Consider the following 27,711-nt stretch of genomic DNA (forward strand, 5'->3'; position numbering starts at 1 on the left):
AAGCAATATTTTCCAAAAGATTAAAGATAAACATTTAAAAACTCCTGTTCTTCCTTTCAAATACATGAATTGTCTAAAGTTCTTTTATGAAAGTCTGGAAGATGGAAGATATGTCACAATTATCAATGTAGAGACATTTCTTAAAATAAAAATTATCGTAAAATATAACATTTTGGTAACTACATTAACATCCAAAGGCAATATGAGAACGCAAATCCATAATAATTATTCATACACCAAGCCACTGTAAACCTAAATCATTTCTGAAGACCTGAATGTGTCAAGAACTTTGACAATTATGACTGGAGCCAGGAAACTGTAGCAGTGCAGAATTTCTTATGAATTTCTCCAGTTACTTTTTATAAATGCTGTCTTGGATGACAGCTTAATGTGTACCACATGCAATATTTATTCTTCTTCAGTGTCAGACTGTCTAGCCATCCAAGGGAATACAAAGAATGTCACTTATTAGGATAAAAGCACAAGGAAGGTAATCAAGGACATATGTAACATCAGCCAATCATGCCCTATTTCAACATCCTATTCCATTCATAACAGTTCAACAATTATTTGCTTACTGATAACTTGCTTTCAGGCTGTTTGTGTTCACCATAATGGTGGTTTGCGTTTATTTTGCTCTTTAGAATTGGACACTTGCTGTGCCATACGTGTTTGTCAAAACTTTATATCTTCTGTCAGAAATGGCTTAGAATATACAATAATTTCTATTTGTCAGGAACTACTAATACAACAATCAGTAACCCTTGATGTCAATAGGGCACTAAAATAACTATGAAACAGCAAATGTACAACTATTAAATATTTCATAGTAAAAAAAATTCCAAAAGAGATGCATAGTAAGAAAGTAGGTATTCTTAGCTAAGCCACACTCACACACCTTCCCCTATATATAGCTAAGAATGCTTAATAGGCGTTTTTTTCTTTTGTTTTAGTTTTCCAAAATTATGAAACTAACAGAACTTCCCAGTCTAATCTGTTGGTCTTTAAGCTATATATCCAAAGTGTCTAAGAAATGGCAAGTCATATTAAAACATATGCCATACATATTTTACTTAATACCAGATTTAAAAGAAAATAATGTTCTATCATACACCATAATCATGAACTGTGTAATTGTAGAAACAATTACTTAATCATATTTAGTCAAAAAAACTTTAACCAGATATGGCTTTAACAATGTATTCTAGTATCACATAAAAGTTTTTAAGAGCACTAATTTTAAGAGATCCAGACAACTAAGATGTTTACCTCTGAATACAGGAAAGGAAACAAATGGCTGATAGTCTCCATAATCTCTCTTCGTCTCTTTTTTTTCTATTCTGTCTCTATCTCAGATTTGGCCTGTAGTTAAGTTCTACGATGCAAGAAATATTTCATATAATTTGAGCTAAAAGAGTCTTTGAAACATTCAACTAGGTTTCTTACTTCACTTCTCTGAGCCTTAGGGTCTCTTTAGTAAATGCGTAGAAATTTGCCTTCCAAAATTATGTTGATTAAACCAAATGATAAAACATATGTAAATGCCTCAAGGTCCAGCATATAATAGATGCTCAACAAATGGTAGTCATTATATTTGTCCAAGACTTGGATATATATGTACATATACACACATATACATAATGCATATATGTATATATACAATGTTCATTATATTGCTATGCACTTAATATTGTACTTAAACATTACACAAACCATCCAATTGTACTTTAGCTAATAAAGGAGGTATACACACACACACACACACACACACACACACACACACACACACACACACTCCCCTACTCCCAAAGTAATTCTCAAAAACAAATCCAAGTTCCTGAAAATGCAAGGAAGTAGAATAAATCAGTATGTGGTTAAAAATAAATACATACACAAAACAAACAAATGGTTGAAGAAATTAGTTATCTTGAAAAAAATATCAATATGTATTTTCCATGTAAAAATATAGAAACTATTTCAATTATTGTCTCCACAAAGAGCTATTAAATTGGAAAATAGTTTATAGTGACAAGTCCACAAAAGTAAAGATACAATTTTAGATACAATTTTTATATTAACCTCAGTTGGCATTGTCTAATCAGGTTATAATGAATTTTTAGTCTCAAATTTTATAGTGTATGAATTGTCTCACAACAAAACCTTATCTAAATGAAATTTATAGTGACAGAAAATGTGACTAGTATATGACATATTTCTCAGGTCTTGTCCACCTTTATCGCATCTCCAATGCCCCAATGCTGAGATACGATGGCATAGTAGTAGTAAAGAACATGAGCCCTGCAGATGAACTGCTTAGGTTTGAATTTTGGCACTACTGACTGGCTATGTAATTTTGGTCAAGTTCCTTAGTCTCTCTCTATATACTTGCTTTCCCTTCTTTAAAATGTAGGTAATAATGGTACCTACTTTATAAGCTTATGGGAGTCTTAAATATAACTGGCATACAGTTAAGTGTTCAGCAACTTAACTATATGCCAGTTAACTGACATGACAACTACTACTAATACACCAGGCAAACAAATTATCTGCCACTGTTCTATTTCATGGAGCTATTGAATGTGCCCCCAAAATTTGTGTGTTAGAAACTTAATCCCCAATGCAATGGTATCAAGTGGGGCCTATTAGAGGTGATTAAAAGTCATGAATGCTTTTTATGCCCTCATAAATGGATTAAGGATGTTATCACGAGAGTAGGTTAGTTATCTCCGGAGTGGGCTCCTGATAAAAAGGATGAAATTGACTCACTAGTCTGTCTCTCACACTAGCTTTCACCTTCTGCCCTTCTGTGAACCCTTAAGTCATTGCCAGCACTATGCTTTCAGGCTTCCCAGCCTCCAGAACCATGAGCCAAATAAACTTCTTTATGAATTACCCAGTCTATGATATTCTGTTATAGCAGGAGAAAATGGACTAAGACATGTGGTATCTTCTCATTTCCCTGTTTATTTACATATCAATTCCCTCACCCCAGCAGTGAAGAATAATTTTTACCAAAGTACATGGTTTACCATTTTCTTTTAAAAAGTCAAATTCTATTTATCACATCAATATATAAACTGATCTGTAATTACAGCTATGTTTTTTGGGGTCTATTCTGTACCATTATTTTAGGCTTGGCAATTTGGTGCAATTTTTATTTTTGGTTTCATTAAGAGCCATTGTATTTTCTCCCCCAAAATTTTCACACATTATTGCTTAAAAATGGATGCTAAAATATATTGGTGTTGCCTCTTAACAATTAGGTGTTAAAGAAAATTTTAAGGCAAAAACGGCAGCAGCAAAAGCTTATTATCCTAAGCACACAGAAGTTGTTATCTTGAGAATTATTTTTTTAAATTAACTAAAGCCCTAAACAATTTGATGGAGATGAAATTTTCTAAGATAAAACATAGAAAAATGTTGCAAAGTAATATTTTCAAAGATTTTTGGAAATCCACAAATATATTTTATATTGTCACTTGGCCATCAGTCATTACACGGGAAACAGGCACAATATTTAAATCAAATTGATCTATTTCTACCATTTACCTGCTACAAGAACCTGGCCATGTTTTGTAATCTCTCCAATTGCCTACCTTTAAAATGGGCATGAAAGGCCGGGTGCCGTGGCTCACGCCTGTAATCCTAGGACTCTGGAAGGCCGAGGCGGGCGGATTGCTTGAGCTTAGGAGTTCGAAACCAGCCTGAGCAAGAGCAAGACCCCATCTCTACTATAAATCGAAAGAAATTAATTGGCCAACTAATATATATAGAAAAAAATTAGCCGGGCATGGTGGCGCATGCCTGTAGTCCCAGCTACTCGGGAGGCTGAGGCAGGAAGATCACTTGAGCCCAGAAGTTTGAGGTTGCTGTGAGCTAGGCTGACGCCACGGCACTCACTCTAGCCTGGGCGACAAAGCAAGACTCTGTCTCAAAAAAAAAAAAAAAAAAAAAAAGGGCATGATAATATCTGTTTCATAAATATAATATCATGAAATTTATATTCATATAAGTTTTACCTATTCTTCTATTAACATCTCAGCAATCTCTAAGTTCAGAGTGCCTATTACAGAGCAGAAACTCAGTAATACATGATGGTTTGCTATGTATGTCTTTTGGTTTAGTACAGAAAAAGCGAAATCAATGACATTAAATGGGGGAAAAGAGAAGGCAAGACAGACAAAAAGAAAAATGGCACAATTTAAAAGGTAACAATTTAAAAAAATTATGTTTGAAAAGTAGTACCGTGTTTCTCTGAAGATAAGATACGGTCTCATATTTATTTTTCCTCAAGAAGATACCCGAGGGCTTATTTTCAGGGGATGTGTTATTTTCCCTTCAAAGCCTCAGCTTGCAGCATACACATGATGGCTGGGACCTGACAGGGGGAGCTGACCTTGTTGGTGGGGCTGCCCACACCTTTCCAGTCACCTCTGGGATAGTAGCTGTCACAATGGAGCACATAAGAAGGGTTGCTAGTCTTCTTTACGGCTCCATGATGAAATGCATGGGTTGTGCAGATATGCTGCGTAGCCACGCCCATCACTAGGTTTTATTTTCCAGGGTAGGGTTTACATTGCGCAAATGCTTAGAAATCCTGCTAGGGCTTATTTTATGGGTAGGTCTTATTTTCGGGGAAACATGGTAGTGACCTTCGTCAGACATCCGGATATCTTTTAAAACATTAAAAGGCTAAAAATGATTACCAATGGACAGATGCTATTTAATATTTTCCTTTTAAATTTCAAAATGGATTGAACTCAAAGATGTTTTCCACAGACCATACTATTGTTTTAAAAGAATTTCTAAGACAAATTCTGATTATTAGCCAGGAATATTGATAACTACCCCTATTTCAATGACAAATACCTAAAGTACTGAAAAGCCACCTCTGAAGATGACAAATCTTATTTCTTTCTCTGTTGATGTAACCCACTCCTAAACTTAAATGCAGAACTCTTAATCCAATGATGATAATGTTTCATTTTAGTAAAAATTCAATTCAAGGTCAATGTAATAGTATAATGAGGATCAACTTGGAATTTGAGGAACACATAAAGTAATGTAAGTTGAAACACCGTAAAGCACTACACAAATATAGGCTATTATTTCTTAATAAAGTCCAATCTACTTCTTTGAGGTGATACATCAAGGGACTTTTAAAAAGTACTTCCTGAGTGGTAGTGTGAATCAGCAAGTCACTAGACAAGCATGGAAAAGTAAGGATGAAATTCAAAATAAATCTGATATAATTGCAAATATTACTTTAAAGATTGCTTAAACACTTAATAATTGAATTGGCTAGGGCATGGTGGCTAACATCTGAAATCCTAGCACTCTGGGAGGTTAAGGTAGGAAGATTGCTTGAGGTCAGGAGTTTAAGACCAGCCTAGAAACATAGTGAGATCTCATTAGAAAAAACAGAAAAATTAGCTGGGCGTGGTGGCATGCACCTGTAGTCCTAGCTACTTGGGAGGCTGAGGCAGGCAGATTGCTTGAGCCCAGGAGTTTGAGGTTGCACCACTGCACTCTAGCCTGGGCAACACAGTGAGACCTTGTCTCAAAAACTAAAACAAAACAAAAAACATTTAATAATCAAAAACATTTCTGGACCATAAGAAACAACTATAGCAAACTAGAAAATATTTAATGTTCATTCTTAAAACCTAAATTAAATTTTAGAACACATTTAGGATATGTTTAAAAACGATTTAAATGCAATGTATGTGAATAAGAATACATAACTTCTTTACAAGTAGTTGTCCTTACACTTTATTATTTTTCAGTCCTCAATAACACTCAATAAAATCCAAGGTCTTCACCATGGCCTAATAACTCTGTATGAACTGACCCATGTCTCCCTCTCTAGCTTCTTTTCCTATGACTCTTATCCTTTTTAATTCTATCTAGCTACCTCAGAGCCTTTGTACTTGCTGTTCCCACTCCCTGGACTGAGCTTTCCTCAGATTCTTTCATGATGTATACCCTTACTTCATAAGGCCTTCCCTGACCACCCCAACTAAAACAGTGTCTCCTTACTCTGCTTTGTTTTTATTCATTGTGCTGATTATTTCTTGATATTAAATGTATGTTTGTTGGATATCTATTACTGCATAAGTCTATAATCCCTATAAGGAGCAAGGGCTTTTTCTGTTCACCTGCTAGAATGGGTACTTGACACACAAAAGGGCTAAATGACTACTTGCTTAAAAAAGGAAGAAGAACACATAATACCCACCTCCTCAATAAGCTTATAGTCTTCATAAGGAATGTACATCTGAAATTTATATTCACAATGACAGTTTTCATGAAGTTAATTTCTTTTTTTAATATAAAGCATTAAAAAGACTGAATGGATAACAATGTGCAGTCCCAATCTTATAAACAGGAATATACTCAAAATGTTTAAGTCAGTTATTTTAGAATATATTTTTAAGCAGAATTTTTAAATTGGCAATAAAAATGGTCACAGACACCAAAGTACACCCAAACTATACTACTTATTATTTATTATTTATTGCTCCTCTATCATTCCCAATGTACTATTTCTAATACATTGTGAATTAAATAGGCTTTTGAGGGTGAGTTTCACAATCTAATGTTTTTGATTGAAAATGCTTTCTAGGTAGTTTAGAATAAAGGAGTGCCAGAATTTGAGTAATGTTACTAACCTCAAATATAGATATGCCCTATACCAATTCTACAAACTGGTTTTATTTTCACTTTACTTTCATTCTAGTCAGATCAACAGCTGCCCACTATGAGGAAGATGGGAAAGAACATGGAGAGACTCAGAAAAGACTTACTTTCAAGTGCTTAAGATATGGAAGAGGGAATGAGAGTAGGAGAAAGACCAGGTCTTATTTACAACCCAGTCCAGAAAAGTTGTTCTTAAATTGGGTATTTGCTACCTTGAGAATGCTCTGTACAGTTTCCCAGTTAGGAAAAATTCTACCATGACAAACCTTTATGTGCTGGTTGAGATGGGGTAATATAGAAGATAGCAATGATATCATGGGAGTTTCATTGCTATATTTATATATGTGATACATTTTGTTCCCTAATCCATAAGACAGAAAGAAAAACCAAAGGAACCTATTAGAAGATGCACTCAGAAGGACAAAAAAGTCATTTTGGGCTGTGATAATTAAATGTGGGAAGTACTGTTTATACAGAACACATTTTATGTGAACAATCTGAATGAACTATTTCTATATGAAAGGCTAAGTAATTTAAATGCCTACGGTCAAAAAAGCTAGTTAGCAGCAAATAAAAACCACAGCACTAGTATTTCTAATTCTAAAGTAGTATTCTCCTAATACATCAAACTTCCTGATAATATCTATCCCCCAATTTACAAATAGACTATATTCCCAAAGTTCATTAGAATTCATTTTCTTTACAGAAACAATGTTATTGATGATACACAGCATTTTGGTCTAGCGATCAAAGGTCTATTTAACTCATCAAATAGCTCAACTACAACATTAATTCCAAAGGCAGATCATGTGCCTGGGGAACACATTGCACAGGAGGGATGGGCAGAGAAAAATAATATTCTTCTCCTATCCTGCACAAGCAGGAGATATTAGGCAAAACACTGAAATTGCCCAAATAAGCATCTCTGTTTTCTTTTTCTACAGACTTCTCCTAGGAAAACCTGTTATTCAATGCCTACACTGCCTTAAGACTCCATTCTAACCCTTCACAAGGTCCTGCCCTATATCTCCTTCTCCCAATAGTCTTAAGATTGCTGAGCTTCACAATTCTCTAACTCCACCAACCACTAGTCAAAACTCCCATTCTAAGAGTATAGCTTAGCCCAACTCATAGTTTTGGAAGCAAAGTCTGACTCAGAAGCCCCTAATCTATGGGACATAGATTTTTAAAAAGATTGTTCTTGAATTATCCACCAAAGTGAAGAGGGTAGGAAGGCAGGGAAATTCTTTGTGTACATGAATCATTCGTAATTTGAAGAACACTATAGAGCTATAAACCATATTCTATTTCATTTCCTAGATCATAGATGTGTGTGCATGTATGAGAAATACATGTTTTAATTTCACATTAGAGAATCCTAAGGAACACTTACCTGTTAAAAAGAGCTTAAACCTTTTAATCTCTGGAAGTTAGAAAAAATGTTATAAAACTTTTCCTATTTATGTGGAGTGAAATCCTTTAGCTAGTTTAAAAAAAGATGAAACTCTGACATATTTGATAAATTATATCACTCACAAATCAGTAAGTCAGCAGATGGTGCTAATGAAGATTACAATTGATGTTCCCAAATGTATCACTATCTTAAATGCAGTGAACCATCTGGCAAATAGAAATCACTGGCTATAAATAGCATTGGGCAAAATGCAACGAGGCCAGAGGAAATTCCTAATATGCATAAGGTCAATAGCAGTGTGTTTATATAGAAAGATGTGCTTTCTTCTATAATGATTTCTTTTATAATAAGAAATCAGAAGTGTACATTATTACCTCTTGATAAGAATATGAAATTGTTGAAAGAATAACCAAAAACTATTTAATGAAACCAGACAGAAATTCACAATTATATGTAAAAATATATTCAAACACAAAAGTATATTTGAAAAAAAGAGATTTCTGAATGGGAAAAGCTTTTCTCCCACCCTCACTTTCAGCCTTCCATCTTTTGTAATAAAAAGATAATTTTTCTTTAGTATATTCTTTTTAACTCTCAAGATTCTGATCAAAGGAAAAAATAATTAAGTCCATGAAATTCATTCACCAAATATTAGCTGAAATCCTAATTCATAGAATAAATAATGCTGTTTCAAAGTTTTATCATAATACAAAGGGATTTTTCCAAAGCTGTGTTAAATTTCTAGCCTACATGAATAATCTTGTCAAAAATTGACCTCTTAAAAGAGTTTTCAGAAATAGTTTTATAGATATATACGCATGTATAGACATACAAAATTATGTGTCAAAAATATATAACTTCCACCCACATACATAGTTGCTGAGATGTACCAGCTGCAATTCTCATAAGCAGCCCAAGAAATCCAGAAAATATTAGATCTATTCCATGATTCTTCCTCCCCCTAACCAGGCACATTATGTATTATATCCCCAAATTATTTTTAGTTTTTGTATACAAATTATGTGGGAAACTAACAAAAGCAGAAAGGTATGTGTGGGAGGGGGAATTGAATCATGGTTTAATAAGAATTAATAATAAAACCTTTTTCTAATTAAAATTCATTTAGGAAACTTGACACACTTCCCTTCATTATACAATAGCTTAAAAGACTTTCCAAATATTTGTCTACCTATCTTAAATCAACTGCATCACTCAGATTAACTGACTCATAATACTACTACCAAAAAGGTAATGTTAAGTGACTATAAGACCACCAGGTTATAAGCAAATGTGTATAACACATATGCACATTAGTCTGAATGTCTTAAATTTTAGTTATATTTTCCAGTTGAACATGGATATGTAGTATTAATATAATACACAATAAAATATAATTATCCTTTATTAAAGTAACAAGGACAATTATATTAAGAAAGGTAGGGATGAGAACAAAAATGAAACATAATTGGTAGCTAGTAGGTATACAAAATATCTAAAATCAGTTTATTCTACTGATTCCATAATTGGATGGCATCACTATTACCAGAGCAGCAAAGGTACAAAGATTGAAATTTAAACCCCTAATTAAGCAATGGTTTGACAGTTCTAATGTCCTGTACCTGCTTGACACCGTGACTCAGTAGGCAATCTCAAATGAAAATTAATAATGCATATAGTATAACCTTAGCTATAAGTAACTGATCATATTTAGAAAATGAAAACCTCAAGCATTCAAAAATCATTAGTACTCACCAAAAACAACAAAAACTTCCAAATAGTTTTATTCATTCAAGAAACAGTAATTTGTAATAATAAAAAAAGGTTTCTGTGGATTCTCTTAATAACATCTTGATTACTGTCATCTGATCATAACACAACTGCAGCTAACCCGGCTGCCACATCAGCTTCTCTTCAGGGGCTAGGTCTTTAATCATAAATCAACGAAATGACTAATTTAATGTTGTTAAAACTAGTGAGTAGATGCTTGGAGTCATTCCAGTTTTTACATCTTTCAAAGGTCAATACACCTACTCAATAATACAATAGACTTATCTTTCAAAATGCTTCCTTCTTTTCTAGGATTGAAAAATAACATGTTACCATTTAAATTTAAAGTGAACTTTAACTAGTAATTAAAGTGTTCATTATTTCTGAAATGGTGACCTGCTAAAATAACGACAGTTTTAGTCTTCCTCTTGTGGCCAAAGACACAAACCTCTCCTCCTCTTTCCTGATCGTTTAAAATAGTTTTCTAGATCTAAAAGACCCATGAAAATACTTATTACTGTTTCCTGCCTCAGTCTTATTTACTATAGTAACATCTTAATGTTAATCTTAAAAAACAAAAACTTTTCCTTTCACTAAAAGAACAACTGATGCAAACAGATCTTAGATGTAAACATTACCAAAAAACAAGATGCTAACACAATTAAAAGGATTTAGTTAAAATGAATTTTAACCATTTACAGCTGCTTGCAGTATTATAAATGATGAAAACCTAGTGTTCATATCCTTCATAATAAAAATTTATTCTGCACTTTAATACAAAGGCTATGTTGCATAAACAGAGGATTTAAAGCTATAGCAGAGTGGCTGAATGAAAGGAAAATGGCAATCTTTCTGGCTCCAGTAGATGCCATTCCCTATCACACAATGTTTCCCACTCATAAATACATGACAAATACTTCCTCAATCATTTTTTACGAGCAGGGATGCACAGGGGGTAGTCAATGGCTAGCTTGAGGGAAAATAGGAACAGCAGGCGGCAGAAACTGTACAGAAAATGGCTATGTGGTAAATTCTCTTCTGGAACATCACTCAGTTACCCAGTCTTTGATCTTTCAGCTACAATTACACTAACTTCCACAAGATCTGAATCCCTCCCCCTCTTTACCCCCCAAAACACACACATACCAACCCCAAACCAGATCATTAGTTATACATAAAACCCATTAAAATTTGGTTTTATAAAATGGGATTATTCATACCTCTATATTGCTTTAAATTAAAATTTGCTATTTAGACAAGAGTTTACTTTCAATTGGCTATAACCATATCATCATCACAACTGGTCTCACAAAAAACATGGGGTGTCTGGCGACAGCTAAATCACAGACTGGCGTCTCCTAAGCAGTCTGTCTACCATTAGGGTCTGGGAAATGGTATTTACTATACAATTAGAGCCAGGGAGTTCTACCTGTAATCATCCAAATACAGGTGTGAGAAGCTCCTTTGGGCAAGGAAACTGACTCATCCTTTTCATTTAAACTTTGATGTCTGTATTGTTTCAGGAAACTTTACCATTCATTCTATGATGAGAAGATTTATTAACTGAGGTCAAGTAATAAATTTAAAAATTCCTTCCCAAAGGTATCAATTTTTAATACATTAATCATCAAATTTATAAGAATTTAAAAGAAGACAGAACTGATTATTTTAAAGTTAATTACTTGCTGGAGGACACTGACCAGTTTCATCTAAATTTTTATGTTAAATTTATGTTTTCTAGAACATTACCAATAAAGAGGCTAAATTCAGCTTCCTATCAGGAACACAAAATGTCTTATAGTAATATCAACAGGGCATTTTTAGTTGCAGTAATTTCACAGAATTTATTCTAATGATTTATTGGAGTTAACCATCTGACATTAATTATTGTTTTGGCTTCCAGTCTATGAATGTTTATTTTTCAGTTTAAAGCCTTCTCACTCTTTGATATCATATGGAAATGAGAATTTTTAATGGAAAATTGAAACCATGTGCATCTAAGTACTTAATGAAGTACAGGGAGAAACCGACAATATATTTTAGGAGAATTCAGATATTTTGCTTTGGATAGTTTTGATTTGTTTATATGACTCAATAGTATAAAATACTGAGGGTCCAGTGAGGCAAGTCAAAGTGAGTGCTATGCCCACATGTACATGAACACATGATTTTCTGAAGTTATTAGTGAAAGAAAACAAATCTTGTACATTTTGGTTACATACCAAAAATGACAATCAACATGTGGATGCACAGTTTTTACCTTAGCATTCTTTTAAAGCATTTGAAACAAGTACTTGGCCTTTTCCCTGCCCACCACAGGTTTTCTTTTCTTTTTTTAAAAAACATCCAATCTGGATTTAAAAGTTTTTGCCCAGCTACAACCCTAAGTGGATATTTTAAAGTCACATAATAGCAACACAGCTAGAAATTCCTAGCTTAAAAACTTTTATTGTTGCAACTACATTTATTCTCATTTTGCAATGAAAATAAACAATAATGTCTAATAGACCTAAATTTGATAAATAAATATGTATGGTTCAACACTGCCTAATATAATTCAGTTTTTCTAAGTTTTCTCAGTGCAAATCGATTAGGAGATTCATCTCTGAAGGTAAACATCAGGCAAAGCTTTCTTATCCATTTTAAACTTTTTAATAAAAAGGAGAAAAATATTAAAATCAAAAATCAAACACATCAATAAGTATACATATATGTGTGTGTTTGTGTGTATAGATATGATGTCTGGGTATAACTGAGGAGGAAAAACTTACCATTTGTTTTTCTTTCTAATGTAGTCTTTTTCAGAAAGATTAACCAAGTAGACCATTGGTTTGGAAGTCAAAAATAAGTGTTTATTCAATACTTCAATCTAAAGTGGGAGATGGAGAAAGAATCTCTTTTAAAAGTTGAGCAAATATGGAGTAAATCATTTAATAATTAGAAAGTAAATTTCCTTTAAAAGAAGTAAGCATTTTCATTTTTTAATTCTTATTTCCAAAAGATGTTGTTATGAAATATCATGAGTGGGAAAAAGAAGAAGAGAAAACAAGCCTGGGAATAAGTAATCACTGACAGAAATAAAAGTTTAGATATGATTAGTGTAAAAAAAAGAATGACAACTTTAATTTGTTCTCTAAGAAATCAAAGTCAAGGTAGTAATAGATAGCATGATATTTAAAACATACCTCTTTGTCATTCCAGTCATGATAGAAGCGAACAGGTTTCTTTTGATCTATAACCCAGGATTTGACTTTGCACATTATATCCTATACGTGATAGAAAAAAAAAAAGTATTAACAAGATGATTAGTAAGCATTTAGAACTAAATATTAAAATCAAGTTTTCCAATCCTCAAAATAAAAATTAATTTTCTTAATGAGAGGGGAACTAAGCCACACAAATAATTATTTTCAATATCTCACTTAAAAACTAAATACTAATGAAACGTTGTGATATCAAAATTTTAATCTATAAAATGAAGAACATTAGAAAAATTAGTAACAATCTGAAAAATTTCAAGACAATTTAATCACGCCAAAGACTAAACAAGAGTTAATAATATTTCAACATTACCTAGTGATGTCACATGCAAGACAAACAAGCTACTAGAAAATAGAGTAAGGAGATGTACTGGAGAGAGACTAGATTATATTTTTTTCCCTTAAAAAGAAAAACAAACAAAATAGATGAAATTGAGCCTATTATTGATGATCTACCCTCCAAAATATTAAATCAACTGACCAAAACCCTTTTTATTTTGAATTACTTTTTTGCCAACACCTTCTCCCTGCCCACTTCTTCTGCAGCCTCACCCCCCCACAACCTGCCAAAGCCTCCATTACACAATGGCAAGAGCCCTGCACTGGTGACCTCCAACCAGCTGCATTCACTTTCAGAACATCTCTCTCTGCTGGAAATCTAAAGGCCTTTTAGTTAGCAAGCTAGTGTGCATTCAGAAGGAGTAACTGCAGGAAGAGCCCAATGTGCTTTGTTTCTCTGGCCTTTCTTCACAGAAAGATTAATCATCTGTGAAATGGAAACGGCAAACAGCAAGTGACACAAACTGAACCCTTCAAGCCTTTCCTCATCAGTTTTGTGGTTCTGAATCTAAAAGCTGCGTGTGGCAAGGTTCTCCTTACAGGCAGGTGTTAATAAAAGGCTCTTGGGTCTGAAAGGTCAAACTAAGCTCTTCCAGAAGAAGTGTATTTGAGAGTCATCTGGGTTTTTTTGTTGTTGTTGTTAAAGATAATTTATAGATATGTTTTAAATATGCATTTCTCAAAATTTATTGTAACACAACTATTAGTAATAGATTTCTTGAATTTTCATTGGTGTATTTTACTTTACCATAACCAATTATTCTTCTATAAATATCCACTTGTATAAATTATCTCAATATTTAGTGTACCTTCCTTCCAAATCTTGCTGTTACCAACAGGAAAAATAAGGAAAAAGCCTTATGTCCTTAGATACTGATTTGAAACCCTCCAGGCAAAGGACTTCCCACAGATTTTAACAAGGAAGGGGCAAGCTGAAAACTTTTAATGAAATCTAACATGTTCTGCTTAAGAATAATCACTTTTACTCTTCTATAACTGAATTTCACTCATAAATGTTTAAAAGTGGCTAATGTAACACCATTTCCTACAAGGAGAAGATCAAAGTGCTATATTATAAATGCATTATGATTAAAAAAGCCCTGTGCAGCCTTGCTATTAACTGTTCTTTAAACCCTAAAAGGCTTCCCATAGATCTCACTTGGCACTGCATATACAACCTTTGACAAGTAATGTAGACCATTTTTATTCATTGCCTAAAATTGTAGGCAATTATGTGCGTCACACTGGCCACCTGCAAATTCTGAATGCCTGCTCTAGTTGTCAGTGCAAAAAACTAATGTCGGAGGGGATTAATCTAGGGGGAGAGAGTCCTCTTTAATGGCTCCAGCAGGTGAAATGGCCCAGCTGGTTACTATGATGAGTGGCCAGAACAGCTTATGTAGAGACACGCAACAAGATTATACAAAAGAAGGAGAAAACGGCACCATGTTATATTTGGTTCCATTAGTTTTTTCAATTAAAGAAAGAAAAGAAAAGAAAGTAGACAAAAGAAAGCCAAACCAAAAATAAGAAAAGGAATTAAATTTTAATCATATAAAAAGTGTAAAATACTTTTGTAACTATAAACATTTTTACAAAACCAAGGGGCCTCAATAAGTGCTGATCACTAGTGAAGGAATTTCAGTATTTCTCTTTCATTTTAAATTAACTAGACCATTACTTGAGACATAGAAAACTTATCACAAAAGCATTTTGGCATTAGTTTTCTTTTTCATCACACCACAAAATTATATTACAAATTAAGGATACTCAAATTTTAATTAGAGAGAATTTACTCATGAAATTCTCAAACAATACAGTATTCCTTAAAACCATATTCAAATCTCTTTAGAAAAATTTACAAATTATAACCTAGTTTTTGAACAGTTGAAAGTAAAATATTTTGTACCCAGTGCTCTTAATTATCCCCACAAAAGGTTTAACAGCCAAGAAAAGACACCTTAGATTTACTAAAGATGTCGGTTTTACTTAAGACAAACTAAAAATAGATTGTTGTCAGATAAGATTATATTATATAAATGATCGGTATATGGCATAGTTTCAATGCACTCTTTTTCTTACATAAAGGAAGTAAAAATTAATTCTACTCCTCATCTGAAAAACTTCTAAACAGATAAAGGAAAACATTTAAGCTTGTTTGGATATAATACTTAATGGTCTGGTTGACTTTATTTTCTTATGCTTGTATATATAAACACATATATTAATAATGATGATTAGAATAAAGATTCCAGGCAATTGAATTGGGTTAACTGAAAAAAAAATCTAACACATACTTTACCCACTTTTAACACATTAGAATAAAAATATAAATAACACTTTAATTCTTGATGCATTTATAAGTTAGGATTTCATATTTACTAGTATTATATAGAAACACAGATGTAGGAGTACTAAATTGAACAGTTTTGAAAACTGTTATACAAATTCCTCATTTTCAAAATAAATTGTGTACATTACGGAGATACAAAAAAAATTCTTGGTCATGTGAACTTTCTGGTTAGATTGCAGTTACATGAGTGTACTGATTTCAGCAAGAGGTAACAGCATAATACTTGAGTGTGAGAATAAATCCTTGGTCTACCACTTAACAGTTCTGTGACCTACTTCAGTGATAAAATGCAGATAAGATCAACCACCTGGGGGTTGTTGTGATGATCGAAAGAGATAATGCATATATTGTTTAGCATAGTTCTTGGCAGAGAGTTCCCAATAAATGTGAGTAGTTGCCATTGCTGTTATTATTGCTGAAAGATTAAATACTAGTGATCTACAAAATGGCAATATATTCTCTTGGGTACTCCTTTAAAGCTGTGGGCCCCAACTCCAGGGACACAGACCAGTACCAGTCTGTGGCCTGTTAGGAACCCAGAGGCACAGCAGGCGAGTGGCAGGAGAGCAGGCAAGCAAGAAGGAAGCCAAGCTTTCCATGTTTATAACCACTCCTAATCGCTAGCATCACCGCGTAAGTTCCGCCTCCTGTCAGATCCGCAGAGGCATTAGATTCTCATAGGAGAGCGCGCCCTACTGTAAACTGCGCATGCGAGGGATCTAGGTGGTGAATCCCTTATGAGACTCTAATGCTTGACGATCTGAGGTGGAGCCAAGGTAGTGACGTTAGCGCTGGGGAGCGGCTGCAAATACACATTATCATTAGCAGAGGTTTGACTTCACAATAAATGTAATGTGCTTGAATCCTTCAGAAACCATTCCACCCCCTCTCCAGTTGATGGAAAAATTATCTTCCACAAAACCAGTTCCTGGTGCCCAAAAGACTGAGGACCACTGCTTTAAAGCACATGTATACCTTCTCTAATTGGTAAAATGTTCACTAGTCCTTTTCTTCAAATTTCAGTTATTAAAATACTGGCTTTCTTTGTGAATTCTCAAATCAGCCTTCTAATCTCACTATTCTACAAGAATGAGCTTTTGCTGAACTACCTTTTAATTGTAAGGAAACAATACAACTCACTTTGAATACTTTGCTCTTCTGCTTTGACCGTTTTTATTGAAAGCTTCATATTTATTGAAAGCTGCATAATTCTATTTGTTTCTGTAAAACTAGGACAATAACTCCAACTGAATGTATAGTGATTATGAGGATTAAATGAGAAAATATATGTAAAACAAGTGGCACAGTTTCAGGCGCATAGTAAATATTCAATAGACAATATGTACAGTAGAATGCATAATGTGCTTCCATTTGTGGTTCTGAAACTATATATAATACATTTAAATAGATGTACTCAAATAATGAAACTGGATAGATACTGCACCAAATTGTTAGTAATAAAATCTCTAGAAGGTTAGATGCCAGAGAGCTTTCCCCTTTGTGCCTTTTTACAATGATGTTTTTAAAAATTTTAACTGATATCATATTTATAATAGAAAAAAAAAGGTATATTCACAGGGTGAGGGAGAGGAGGGGACTTTATCTATTTTCTGCCCACCGTCTGTAATTCTAAAATTTTATGGCCTAAAATGCAAAGACTTGGTAGTTTATTGAGATCACTCACTTACCTTTAACAAAACCTGCCACCCTAACATCTGATACTGATACCCAGATGAGCTGACTTAATGCTAGTTAGGTACCTTTAACAAAGACAGCCAACAGCACTGGGGCAGGTATTCAGCTCAAAATAATCTTGCTGGAAGTCCACTTATAAAGCTTCCCCTAACTACCCTTTTTAAATACCCCAAATTTAGGGAAAAAACATACTAAGCTTTCTCTCATAAAATAGACCTCCACTGTATATTCTAACTTGATATTTACAATCTGTCTGAATCATAGTATTAAGCATTAGCTGCGCTACCAGATGAATGCTGCTGTTAATAGAGGCCAGAGTACTGAACCCTGACCACTACCTTTCTGCATACTTCACTGACTGAAACTCTCAGAAAAGGATTAGGCAGTAAAGGACAGAACTAAGACAACTAGCAGCAATGCTATCCACGACTGTGTGTGTATGAGGTGGGGAGGGATCCCCCAAGATTAAGGTAAATTCTAGCAATAACCTTGGTGGAATGTATGTTGGCAGTTGTAGGTTTCCAGTTACACGATTCTCTGAAGCAGGCAGTGAGAAAAACATCTTAACATAATGTTCCTGGCCCTTACTGCTATAAAGTGGCAACCAAAATGGACACCAATTTACTCCTGAGTTATAGATGTCAGCAGAGGATCTGGTCATTACAAAACAGAAAAAGGCAATTGTTCCTATGATTCCTGAAAATAAGTTTTAATAGATTTCACCATGTGCAAGGAAGGAGTAGGGGAAAGCTCACAAAACTGATTTTACTAAAAGGGCTATTGAATAAGTAGAGTCATAAAGGAAGAACATGTCTTTGAAAATGATCCAAAAAAAAAAAACCCTCAATGAATTATTTGGCATACTTAGTAGAATGCAAACAGATAGAGGCTCTATGCAACAGGCATATGAGTATGAGGCCTTAAAGAGAGAACAGAGTGAAGTTAGAGAAAAATGGATAAAACTCCAGAGAGTTGATAAAATTACAAAGACTTTTACAGAAACCAAAATCAAAGAAGGAAAATAAAAGTCCAATCTGGAGACACAACTGATATGGCAGAACATAATCAGTAGTCTGCAGGCCAAACTTAAGAAGGGAACATACTGAAGTATAACATACACTTAGGATAACACACACAAGTGTACCACTCAATGAACTATCACAGAATGAATGCGTGCCTGCAATTCCCACCTCGATCAACATACAGAATATTATTAGCAGTGCAGTCACAATGTTCTACTCCTCTCCAAAGATAATCACTATCCTGGCTTCTTTGTATCACAAATTAGTTGGTTATTGAAATTTATAGAAATGGAATCAGACAATATATATTGTGTTTAGCTTCTTTTGCTCAATGTCGTTTATGAAATCCATCCATGCTGTTACATGTAGTAGTATGTTTTTCTCTGCTGTATAATATTTCACTGTGGTAATATTTCACAATTTATCCATTTGACTATTTAAAAATTCTAGTATAAGACTGAATAAAAGCAGTGGTAGTAAGCATCCTTACTTTGTTCCCAATGTGAAGGGGAAGGCTTTCATATTTCATCATTAAGTATAATTGTTTCTATAGGAGTTTTTTTGTAGATATTTTTTCTCAGAATAAGTAGGTTAGTTTCTATTCCTAGCTTAAGAGGATTTTTTTCTTTTTAAATAAAGACTTACTGAATATTTTAAAATCTTTTTCCTAATATATAAAGATGATCACATGAGTTTTCTCCTTTGTTGTTTACCATGATTAATTTTTGAATACCAACCCTATTTTGCATTCCTAGAATTTTTGTCATGGCTAATGTTGTTAATATTTATTACAGAATTTACTTTGCTAATATTTTATTTAGAAATGTGCATTTATGTTCATGAAAGAGACTGCCTATAGTTTTTCTTTATTATATTATAAAATTTTGGTATCAGGATTATTTGGACCTCATAAAACCAGGTAAGAACATTTTCCTTTTTTTCTATTGTATGGAAAAATGTGAGTTAGGCTCTAAATGTATAATAAAGGCATCTAGGTCAGGAACTTTCCTTATAGTAAGCTTTAAAATTATGAGTTCAGGCTCAACATGGTGGCTCATGCTCCTAATCCTAGTACTCTGGGCGGCCAAGGTGGGAGGATAGCTCGAGGTCAGGAGTTCAAGACCAGCCTGAGCAAAAGCAAGACCCCATTTTACTAAAAATAGAAAAATTTAGCCAGGTATGGTGGCACATGCCCAGCTACTCAGGAGGCTGAGGCAAGAGGAACACTTGAGCCCAAGAGTTTGAGGTTGCAGTAAGCTGTGATGATGCCACTACACTCTAGCCTGGACAATAGAGAAAGATCCTGTCTCAAATATAAAATAATAAAAACTAAAATGATGAGTTCAATTTCTTCAATAGATAAGACTATATTTTGTATTTCTTCTTACATTCATTTTGTTAAGGAGTCATATTAGAATGGACTGAGTTATTAGGAGGTAGAGAAAATGAAGAAAGTAAATATAAACTTTTTCAAGAAGTTTTTATGACAGAGTATACAGAAAATATGGTAGTTGAAGGGGAAGGGTGTGATATTCAGGAAGTTTGAGTTTTTTAAAAAATAAAAAAAAATCTTGAAACTGTTAAAATGAATCGAGTTTGAGAAGGACAAGTTGTATATATGAGAAAAAGGGATTATTGGTAATTGAAACACAACTTTGATATACTAATAACCACTGAATTATATACTTTAAAAGGATGAACTTTATGGTATATGAATTATATTTCAATAAATCCATTTAAAAGCAACAAAAGAAAAAAAAAGGATGACTGATAGTATAAAATTTCTGAGGTATTGGGAAGTTTTTAAGATCCAAAGAATTAGTGAAATAATTGGCCACAGATAAAAAGAGTGAATAAATAGGCTTTAGGTTTGGCTAGTGGAAAATGAGAGAATTCTTATGTCAGAAGGCTTTTACTTTGATCTTTGAAATAGGAGGCAAGGTCATCTGCTGAGGAACCAGTCAATGGAATCAGGGAGTAGGCATAAATAAGAGGCTTGTGGAGAGTAGAAAGCAGTTGCAGCATAGCATAGGAGGAAAAATCAAACAGAGAAAATGGCCTGAAAAGGGGTAAAACTGTTTCCTGTTTCTTCAAAACCCCCTTACCCTTTTTGAGAACTAAAATCTATATCCTCACCTCAGGCCAGTGGTCCAGAGTGGTAGGAGAGTGTCCTTTATGCTTTGTGCCACAGAAGATAGCTCAAGGGCATTGCCCAAGCAGAGATCATGAGATTATCTTAGCCAAGGATGGGATTAATCAGAACCTTTAACATCTCTGTACTTCTGCTCAGAAGCAGGACACTGGATCTTTTGAGACAGGAGTCTGCCAACCTCCTCATTTGCTGGCAAATTAATAAACTTCTCTTTCCTTCTCCTCAAACCACTTGTCCTCATTCTTCTGATGTGGTCTTGGAGTCAAGTGCCGAACTTTCAGTAACACAAAGAGGAAAGCTGGATATTGCTGAGGGACCACTTGGGTTGGTAATAATGAATTTATGGGTATACTAATATGTCCTCTGTCTAATTTTCTTCATCCATGTTTAGTTGCAGGCAAAGAGAAGACAGACAGGTGGGAACATCCAGGAAAATATTTCTATAGTGTATGCACTGTATCATTAGTTCTTGTAAGTTCATTCCCTTCCCCTCAGGGCTCATAAAAATTGATGATTCTATAGTAATCTGATCTCAAATGGGTCTAATACTCATGCCCATTGCTGCAAATACATTACATTCTTCTGTATTATACCAGAAGGCTTAAACAACTTCATACTTCCTAACTGCTATCCTCAAAGAAACAATAGTGTGTTCTGAGGACCTTCAACATGCTGTCGTCTCATACCATTTTATACAGTATACTAAACACATTATCCTCAATGCTACTTTGCTCCCAGTCCTTTCCCAAAGGAATGTGACTTAGCCCATAGCTTCTGCTGAGGGGACAGTCCTCCACAGAACACCCTCCTGCCCAGAACTGGTAGGCATTTGACCTATGTATAACATGGGCTTAAGCAAAAAATCGTGCCAAAATGAAATTACATGAGGTAATTAGATGCTTGTTCTCAGGAATCTGAATTAGGAAATACTGAGAGATGGGATTGGTGAATATACTGAAAGAATACAAGAGAGAATAAACTATAAGAAGTTATAAACAAGCTAATTGTAAGTAGAAATTATCAAGAAGCATAAGTCAGGAACAAAAATATATAAAACAGAAGATGAATTTTAGTGACAACAAAAAGAAAACTAAGCAGAATTCTAGTGATGAAGACTAAAGAATATCGAGTTATATAACTGGCAGAGTACAGGAGAGAAGATACAAAGAACTGCTGAATTCCTAGGTGCTATACTGGATTGATGTACAATTCAAGTCCAAAAGGCTTGGTATATCCCAATTCCTGCTCTTAAATATTTCTGGATTTCCATTTCCTTTATTGCCTTATATTCTAAAAATAAAAACTCCATTTCTGGAAATAGTCTATGTCGAATCTGTGTTCCTTACAAGTAAAAGACCCCAATAAAAAAATATAATAAAATTCATATAAGATGAAATGACTCAGAAGTTTTTCACCTCTAACAGTTCTTACCTGTATGTTCATATAATATATTACCAAATAAGTCAAACCTTAAAAGAAAAAATAACTCTTTGTCTTAAATGACTATAAACTGAGAAAGTAAAATATACAGCATTAGGATGACCAGTAGGTTAATCCTGGTCAATTATGCTCACAGCCTATTCTCAACCCATTTAAAAAAAAAGGGAGACACTTTACCTGAAGCCTTCCAACTGCTGCACCGTCAAAATTCCTCATCAATGCTTATAATAATTACTATGATAATCATTTCTCCTGGATCTATAAAGTAGTTCTACCTACCACAGTTTAACTCCCACATTAGTATTGCCACATCAAATTACATAACTTGTCAGTCTCACTTTGAAAAACTCATAACCCCTTTCCTAGCTCTGGGATATCTGTATTATGTAGACTCAAATAATGAACTATGATAATTTCTAATTATATTCCTGGTTCATGTACTTTTAAATGGGCTATTGTATTTAATAAATATTTTTAACTTTGGGGTTCATTTTCCATAAATTTATTTTATAAAAGCAATAAAAATAATGGAAAAATATTTAAGGGGTAGGTATTCATAACTCCCAAGTCATTATTATCACTTACTGTTTCCTTCCAGGTTATTTTCAATGGAGATTTCTTTATAAATATTTTAATCACAATGTGCATGTACACTGAATTTTCTGTTCTGATAACTTCATATATGGATATGTCATCCATCTTAGACTTTGGACAGATTAATTAATCTTTCTGAGCCTTAGTTCACTCATGGATAAAATGAAGATAATATTTATAAAAGTTGTAGAGATTAAATGAAAGCAGGGACTCCAACAGATACTTGTACAACAATGTTAATAACAGTATTATTTACAATAGCTAAAAGGTGGAAATAAACCAAATGTCCACAAAATGTGGTATATACATACAATATAATATTTAGCCTTCAAAACATATGAAATTTTGATACACGCTACAAGATGGGAAGTAAGCCAAACACAAAAGGACAAAAATTCTATGATTCTAAGTATATTAGGTATTAGAGTAGTAAATTCATAGAGATAGAAAGTGAAGTAGAGGTTTTCAGGAGCTGGGAGAAGAAGGAAATGGGGAGTTACTGTTTAAACAGTACAGAGTTTCAATATGGGAAGATGAAAAAGTTCTTGAAATAGATAGGGGTGATGGTTGTATTAATACAACATTGTGAATGTACTTAGTGCCACTGAACTGTACACTTAAAAATGGTTAATGATAGATTTTATGGCATATATGGTTTACCACAATAAAAAAATTTTTTTAAGAGAACTTCTGCTTTAGGATATGTCTTCAAGGATAACTGAGAAATGGGGGTGGAAGAGCAACAAACAGGTAGAGTTCCAATAAATGAGTTCATGTGGAACCAGTATGTCTAAAGGCCTAAGTTCACTATTAGGAGAGTGGAGAAAATGGCAAAGCCAAATCACAAAGAACTTTGTGAGCCTATCTATAGGATATTGGCAGTATCCTATAGAATATAGTGAAGTATTTTAATTAAGGGAATAACATTGTTAGACCTGTATTTTATATTTGTGGAAAACAAGACCAAGATTGGAGGTAAAAAGATCAGTTACACTGCAAAAATAAACTATGCATAAATGAGGCCCAAATTAAAGAAATAGTTGTGAAAATAAAAAGGAAGGAAGAGATAAGGGGCATATTCTAGAGATAAAATCAATAGGATGGGAAGTAGATGGTAAAGGAGAAGGAGGAGTCACAGATACAAGTTTTCAGTTCAAAGGAATTGGTTTCATTAACTACAGACTATGAATATAGAGAGTATATGGAGAGAAAAACAAATGGATGCAGTTCAGCCCCACCAAATACTACTCTATTATGACAATCGTTTATAGATGATCTTTTTGAGTCATTTAAGAATATTCCTGGAAGTATACGCAAGAGTCTAAAAAGGAGAAAGGATAAATGTGAAGACAAGTGGAGGGAGAATTATATTTTTAGAGACAACCATACCTCAGAGATACTGTGGGTTTGGTTCTAGACCACCACAATAAAGCAAATATGGCAATATAGCAAGTAACACAATTTTTTGGTTTCCCAGTGTACATAAACTTATGTTTACACTATGCTGTAGTCTACTGTAGTCTATTAAGTGTGCAATAGCATTATATCTAAGAAAAATGTATTAATACGTACCTTAAATAAAAAATATTTTTGCTAAAAAATACTAATAATCATCTGAGTCTTTGGTGAGTAGTAGTAATCTTGCTGGTGGAGGATCTTGCCTTGATGTTGGTGGCTGCTGGCTGATTAGGGTGGCTATTGCTGAAGGTTGGGGTGGCTATGGCAATTTCTTAAAATAAGACAACAATGAAATTTGCTGTATCGGTTGACTTTTCCTTTCATAAGATTTCTCTGTAGCATGCAATGTTGTTTGATAGCATTCTACCCACAGTGGAACATCTTTCAAAACTGGAGTCAGTCCTCTCAAACCTTAGCGCTGCTTTATCAACTAAGTTTATGTAATATGCTATATCCTTTGTTGTCATTTCAATGTTCACAGTATCTTCACCAGGAACAGATTCCATCTCAGGAAACTACCTTGTTTGCTTATCCATAAGAAACAACTTATCTGTCCAAGTTTTATCATGAGATTATAGTGATTCAGTCACATCTTCAGGCTCCAAATTTAATTCTAGTTTCCTTGCTATCTCCACATCTGCAGTTACTTTCTCCACTGACGTCTTGAATCCCTCTCAAAGTCAGTCATCCATAAGGGTTGGAATCAACTTCTAAATTTCTGTTAATGTTGATATTTTGATCTCTTTCCATGAATCACATATGTTCATAAAGTCACCTACATGTCGAATCCTTTTCAGAAGGTTTTCGATTTACTTTGCCTATATCCATGAAAGGAATCACTGTCTATGGCAGTTATAACCTTACAAAATTTGTTTCTTAAGTAATATGACTTAAGGCTGGCCACAGTGGCTCATGCCTGTAACCCTAGCATTTTGGGAGGCTGAGGTGAGAGGATCATTTGAGCTCAGGAGTTTGAAACCAGCCTGAGCAAGAATGAGACCCCATCTCTACTAAAAACAGAAAAAATTAGCTGGGCATTGTGATATATACCTGTATTCCTAGCTACTTCGGAGGCTGAGGCAGGGGGATTGCTTGAGCCCAGGAGTTTGAGGTTGCAGTGAGCATGATTACACAACTGCACTCTATCCAGGGCAACAGAGTAAGACTCTATCTCAAAAAAAAGAAAGAAAAAAGTATCAACGATCTAATAAGATAATGAGGCATTACCAGATCAAGAAGGAGGTTTAGAGTAGGGAGGCCTAAGCCACTTCTACCCTCAGGGTGGTTGGCTGCTCTACAGCAGTGGCCTTCAAGCTTTAGCATCACTTAAAGACTTGTTAAAACACATCCCTAGAGATTCTGACTTAGTAGATCTAACATTTGCATTTCTAACAAACTCCTAAGTGATGGTGATGCTGCTGGTTTGTGAACCACACTTTAAGTGTCCCTGAACTAGATTAGAGATTGAGGATTATCAGGGAATGAGGAAAGTATAGAATGAAGTGAGAGACAGACCTGAGGCCAGAGACTCTGTGGGATAACAACCACTCATTCCACGCTGCCCCTCCTATCTTCACCTCTCAACAGGGTTGAGACCCCACTGTTGCTTTTGGCTACTTTTACCTGGGATCATTGCCAATCCTCAGGAAAGAGCTAAGATGCCACAGCTCTTTGATTTATTACAGAGAGGGCACTTCTTTGGAGTAAGGAAAGGACAGCCTTTTTAACAAATGGTGCTAGAACAACAGGCTTTCCATAACACCCCCCCCCCCAATCAAATTGGATGCCTACCTCAATACCATTTATAAAACAATCAGTTCTAGGCGGGTTAATAACTTAAATGTGAAATGTAAAACAATAATGTTTTTAGATGACAAGATAGGAGATCACCTTGATGACTTTAAGGTAGGAAAGTTTTCTCTTTTTTCTTTTGAGACAGAGTCTTGCTTTGTTGTCCAGGCTAGAGTGAGTGCCGTGGCGTCAGCCTAGCTCACAGCAACCTCAAACTCCTGGGCTCAAGCAATCCTCCTGCCTCAGCCTCCCAAGTAGCTGGGACTACAGGCATGCACCACCATGCCTGGCTGATTTTTTCTATATGTATTAGTTGGCCAATTAATTTCTTTCTATTTATAGTAGAGACGGGGTCTTGCTCTTGCTCAGGCTGGTTTCGAACTCCTGACCTCGAGCAATCCGCCCACCTCAGCCTCCCAGAGAGCTAGGATTACAGGCGTGAGCTACCACGCCCGGCCAGGAAAGTTTTCTTAAACAAGACACAAAAAACGCTAACCTTAAATTTAAGACCTATTCATCAAAAGATACCACAAGAAGGGAAAAAATAGCCACAGAGTAGAAGATATTTGCAATGCATTTACAACAAAAGACTAGTAAAAGAAAGGCTCTAATCCAGATGAAAATGAGCAAAAGAATTAAAACAGGCACTTCCCAAAAGATAAAATCCCAAAGGGCCAATAAATATTTTTTAAAAGGTATTCAACCTTATATAGTTAGGGGACTACAAATTAGAACCACAAATAAACAACATTACACAGCTATCAAATGGCAAAAATGAAAAAATCTGACAATACCAAGTGTTGACAAGAGGATAAACTCTTCACACAGCAAGACAACAGTGTTTATGCAGTAAAGTTGAAGATATACATACACTATTAACTTCTAGACATATACCTTTGATCAGTGGTGCCCAACCTTTTTGGTACCAAGGACCAGTTCCATAGAAGACAATTTTTTCCCAGGGGCAGGGGAGCCCAGGCAGTGATGCCAGAGGCACACAGTTCCTAAGTTTCATGGAAGACAATTTTTCCATGGATGGGGCAGGGTGGCTCTGCAGCCCAGTTCCTAACAGGCACATGGGTGGAGGACCACCGTCGTATACCACTCTTAGGTGTACTAGGATGTAAAAGAATATTCATAGCAGCACTATTCATAACTATTAAAAATATATGGGGCTAGACATGGTGGTTCACACCTATAATCCTAGCACTATGGGAGGCTGAGGCGGGAGGATCGCTTGAGGCCAGAAGTTCCAGACCAGCCTCAGCAAAAGTGAGACCCCATCTCTACTAAAAATACAAAAATTAGCCAGGCACAGTGACACGCACCTGTAATCCCAGCTACTCAGGAGGCTGAGGCAGGAGGATCACTTAAGCCCAGGAGTTTGAGGTTGCAGTGAGCTATGATGATGCTACTGCATTCTATCCAGGGCGACAGAGGGAGACTCTGTCTCAAAAAACAAACAGGGAAACAAACAAACAAAAAACCCATAGGAGAAATTCAAATACTTATCAACAGTAGAATAAAATGAGAAAATAAATAAATTATAGATAAATGCAATGTGAATTGTACAAAATGAGTGGAAAATTCACATAAATATATATAATATGATACCATTTATATAAAGTTCAAAATCAGGCAAAATTAATTCATATTGTCTTGAGTGGTGCATACACTGGTATACACTAAAAAGCAAGGATATTGTCAGAATAGTGGTTAGTTGTGGG

The 27,711-nt window shown here is 34.6% G+C and overlaps 1 protein-coding gene across 1 annotated transcript in view; it reads right to left on the bottom strand.

Moving 5' to 3' along the window:
- The window catches only part of OLA1 (Obg like ATPase 1), a 171,345-nt gene that overhangs the window by 30,645 nt on the left and 112,989 nt on the right, over window positions 1-27,711 (bottom strand). Inside the window, exons 6-7 of the mRNA XM_012753398.2 lie at window positions 13,066-13,146; window positions 12,652-12,749 (exon numbers count right to left, since the gene is read on the bottom strand). Coding sequence (XP_012608852.2) covers window positions 12,652-12,749; window positions 13,066-13,146 — 179 coding nt within the window. The remainder of the gene's footprint in view (window positions 1-12,651; window positions 12,750-13,065; window positions 13,147-27,711) is intronic.

The sequence above is a fragment of the Microcebus murinus genome, chromosome 8 (assembly GCF_040939455.1).
Source record: "Microcebus murinus isolate Inina chromosome 8, M.murinus_Inina_mat1.0, whole genome shotgun sequence".
NCBI classification, from domain to species: Eukaryota; Metazoa; Chordata; class Mammalia; order Primates; family Cheirogaleidae; genus Microcebus; species Microcebus murinus.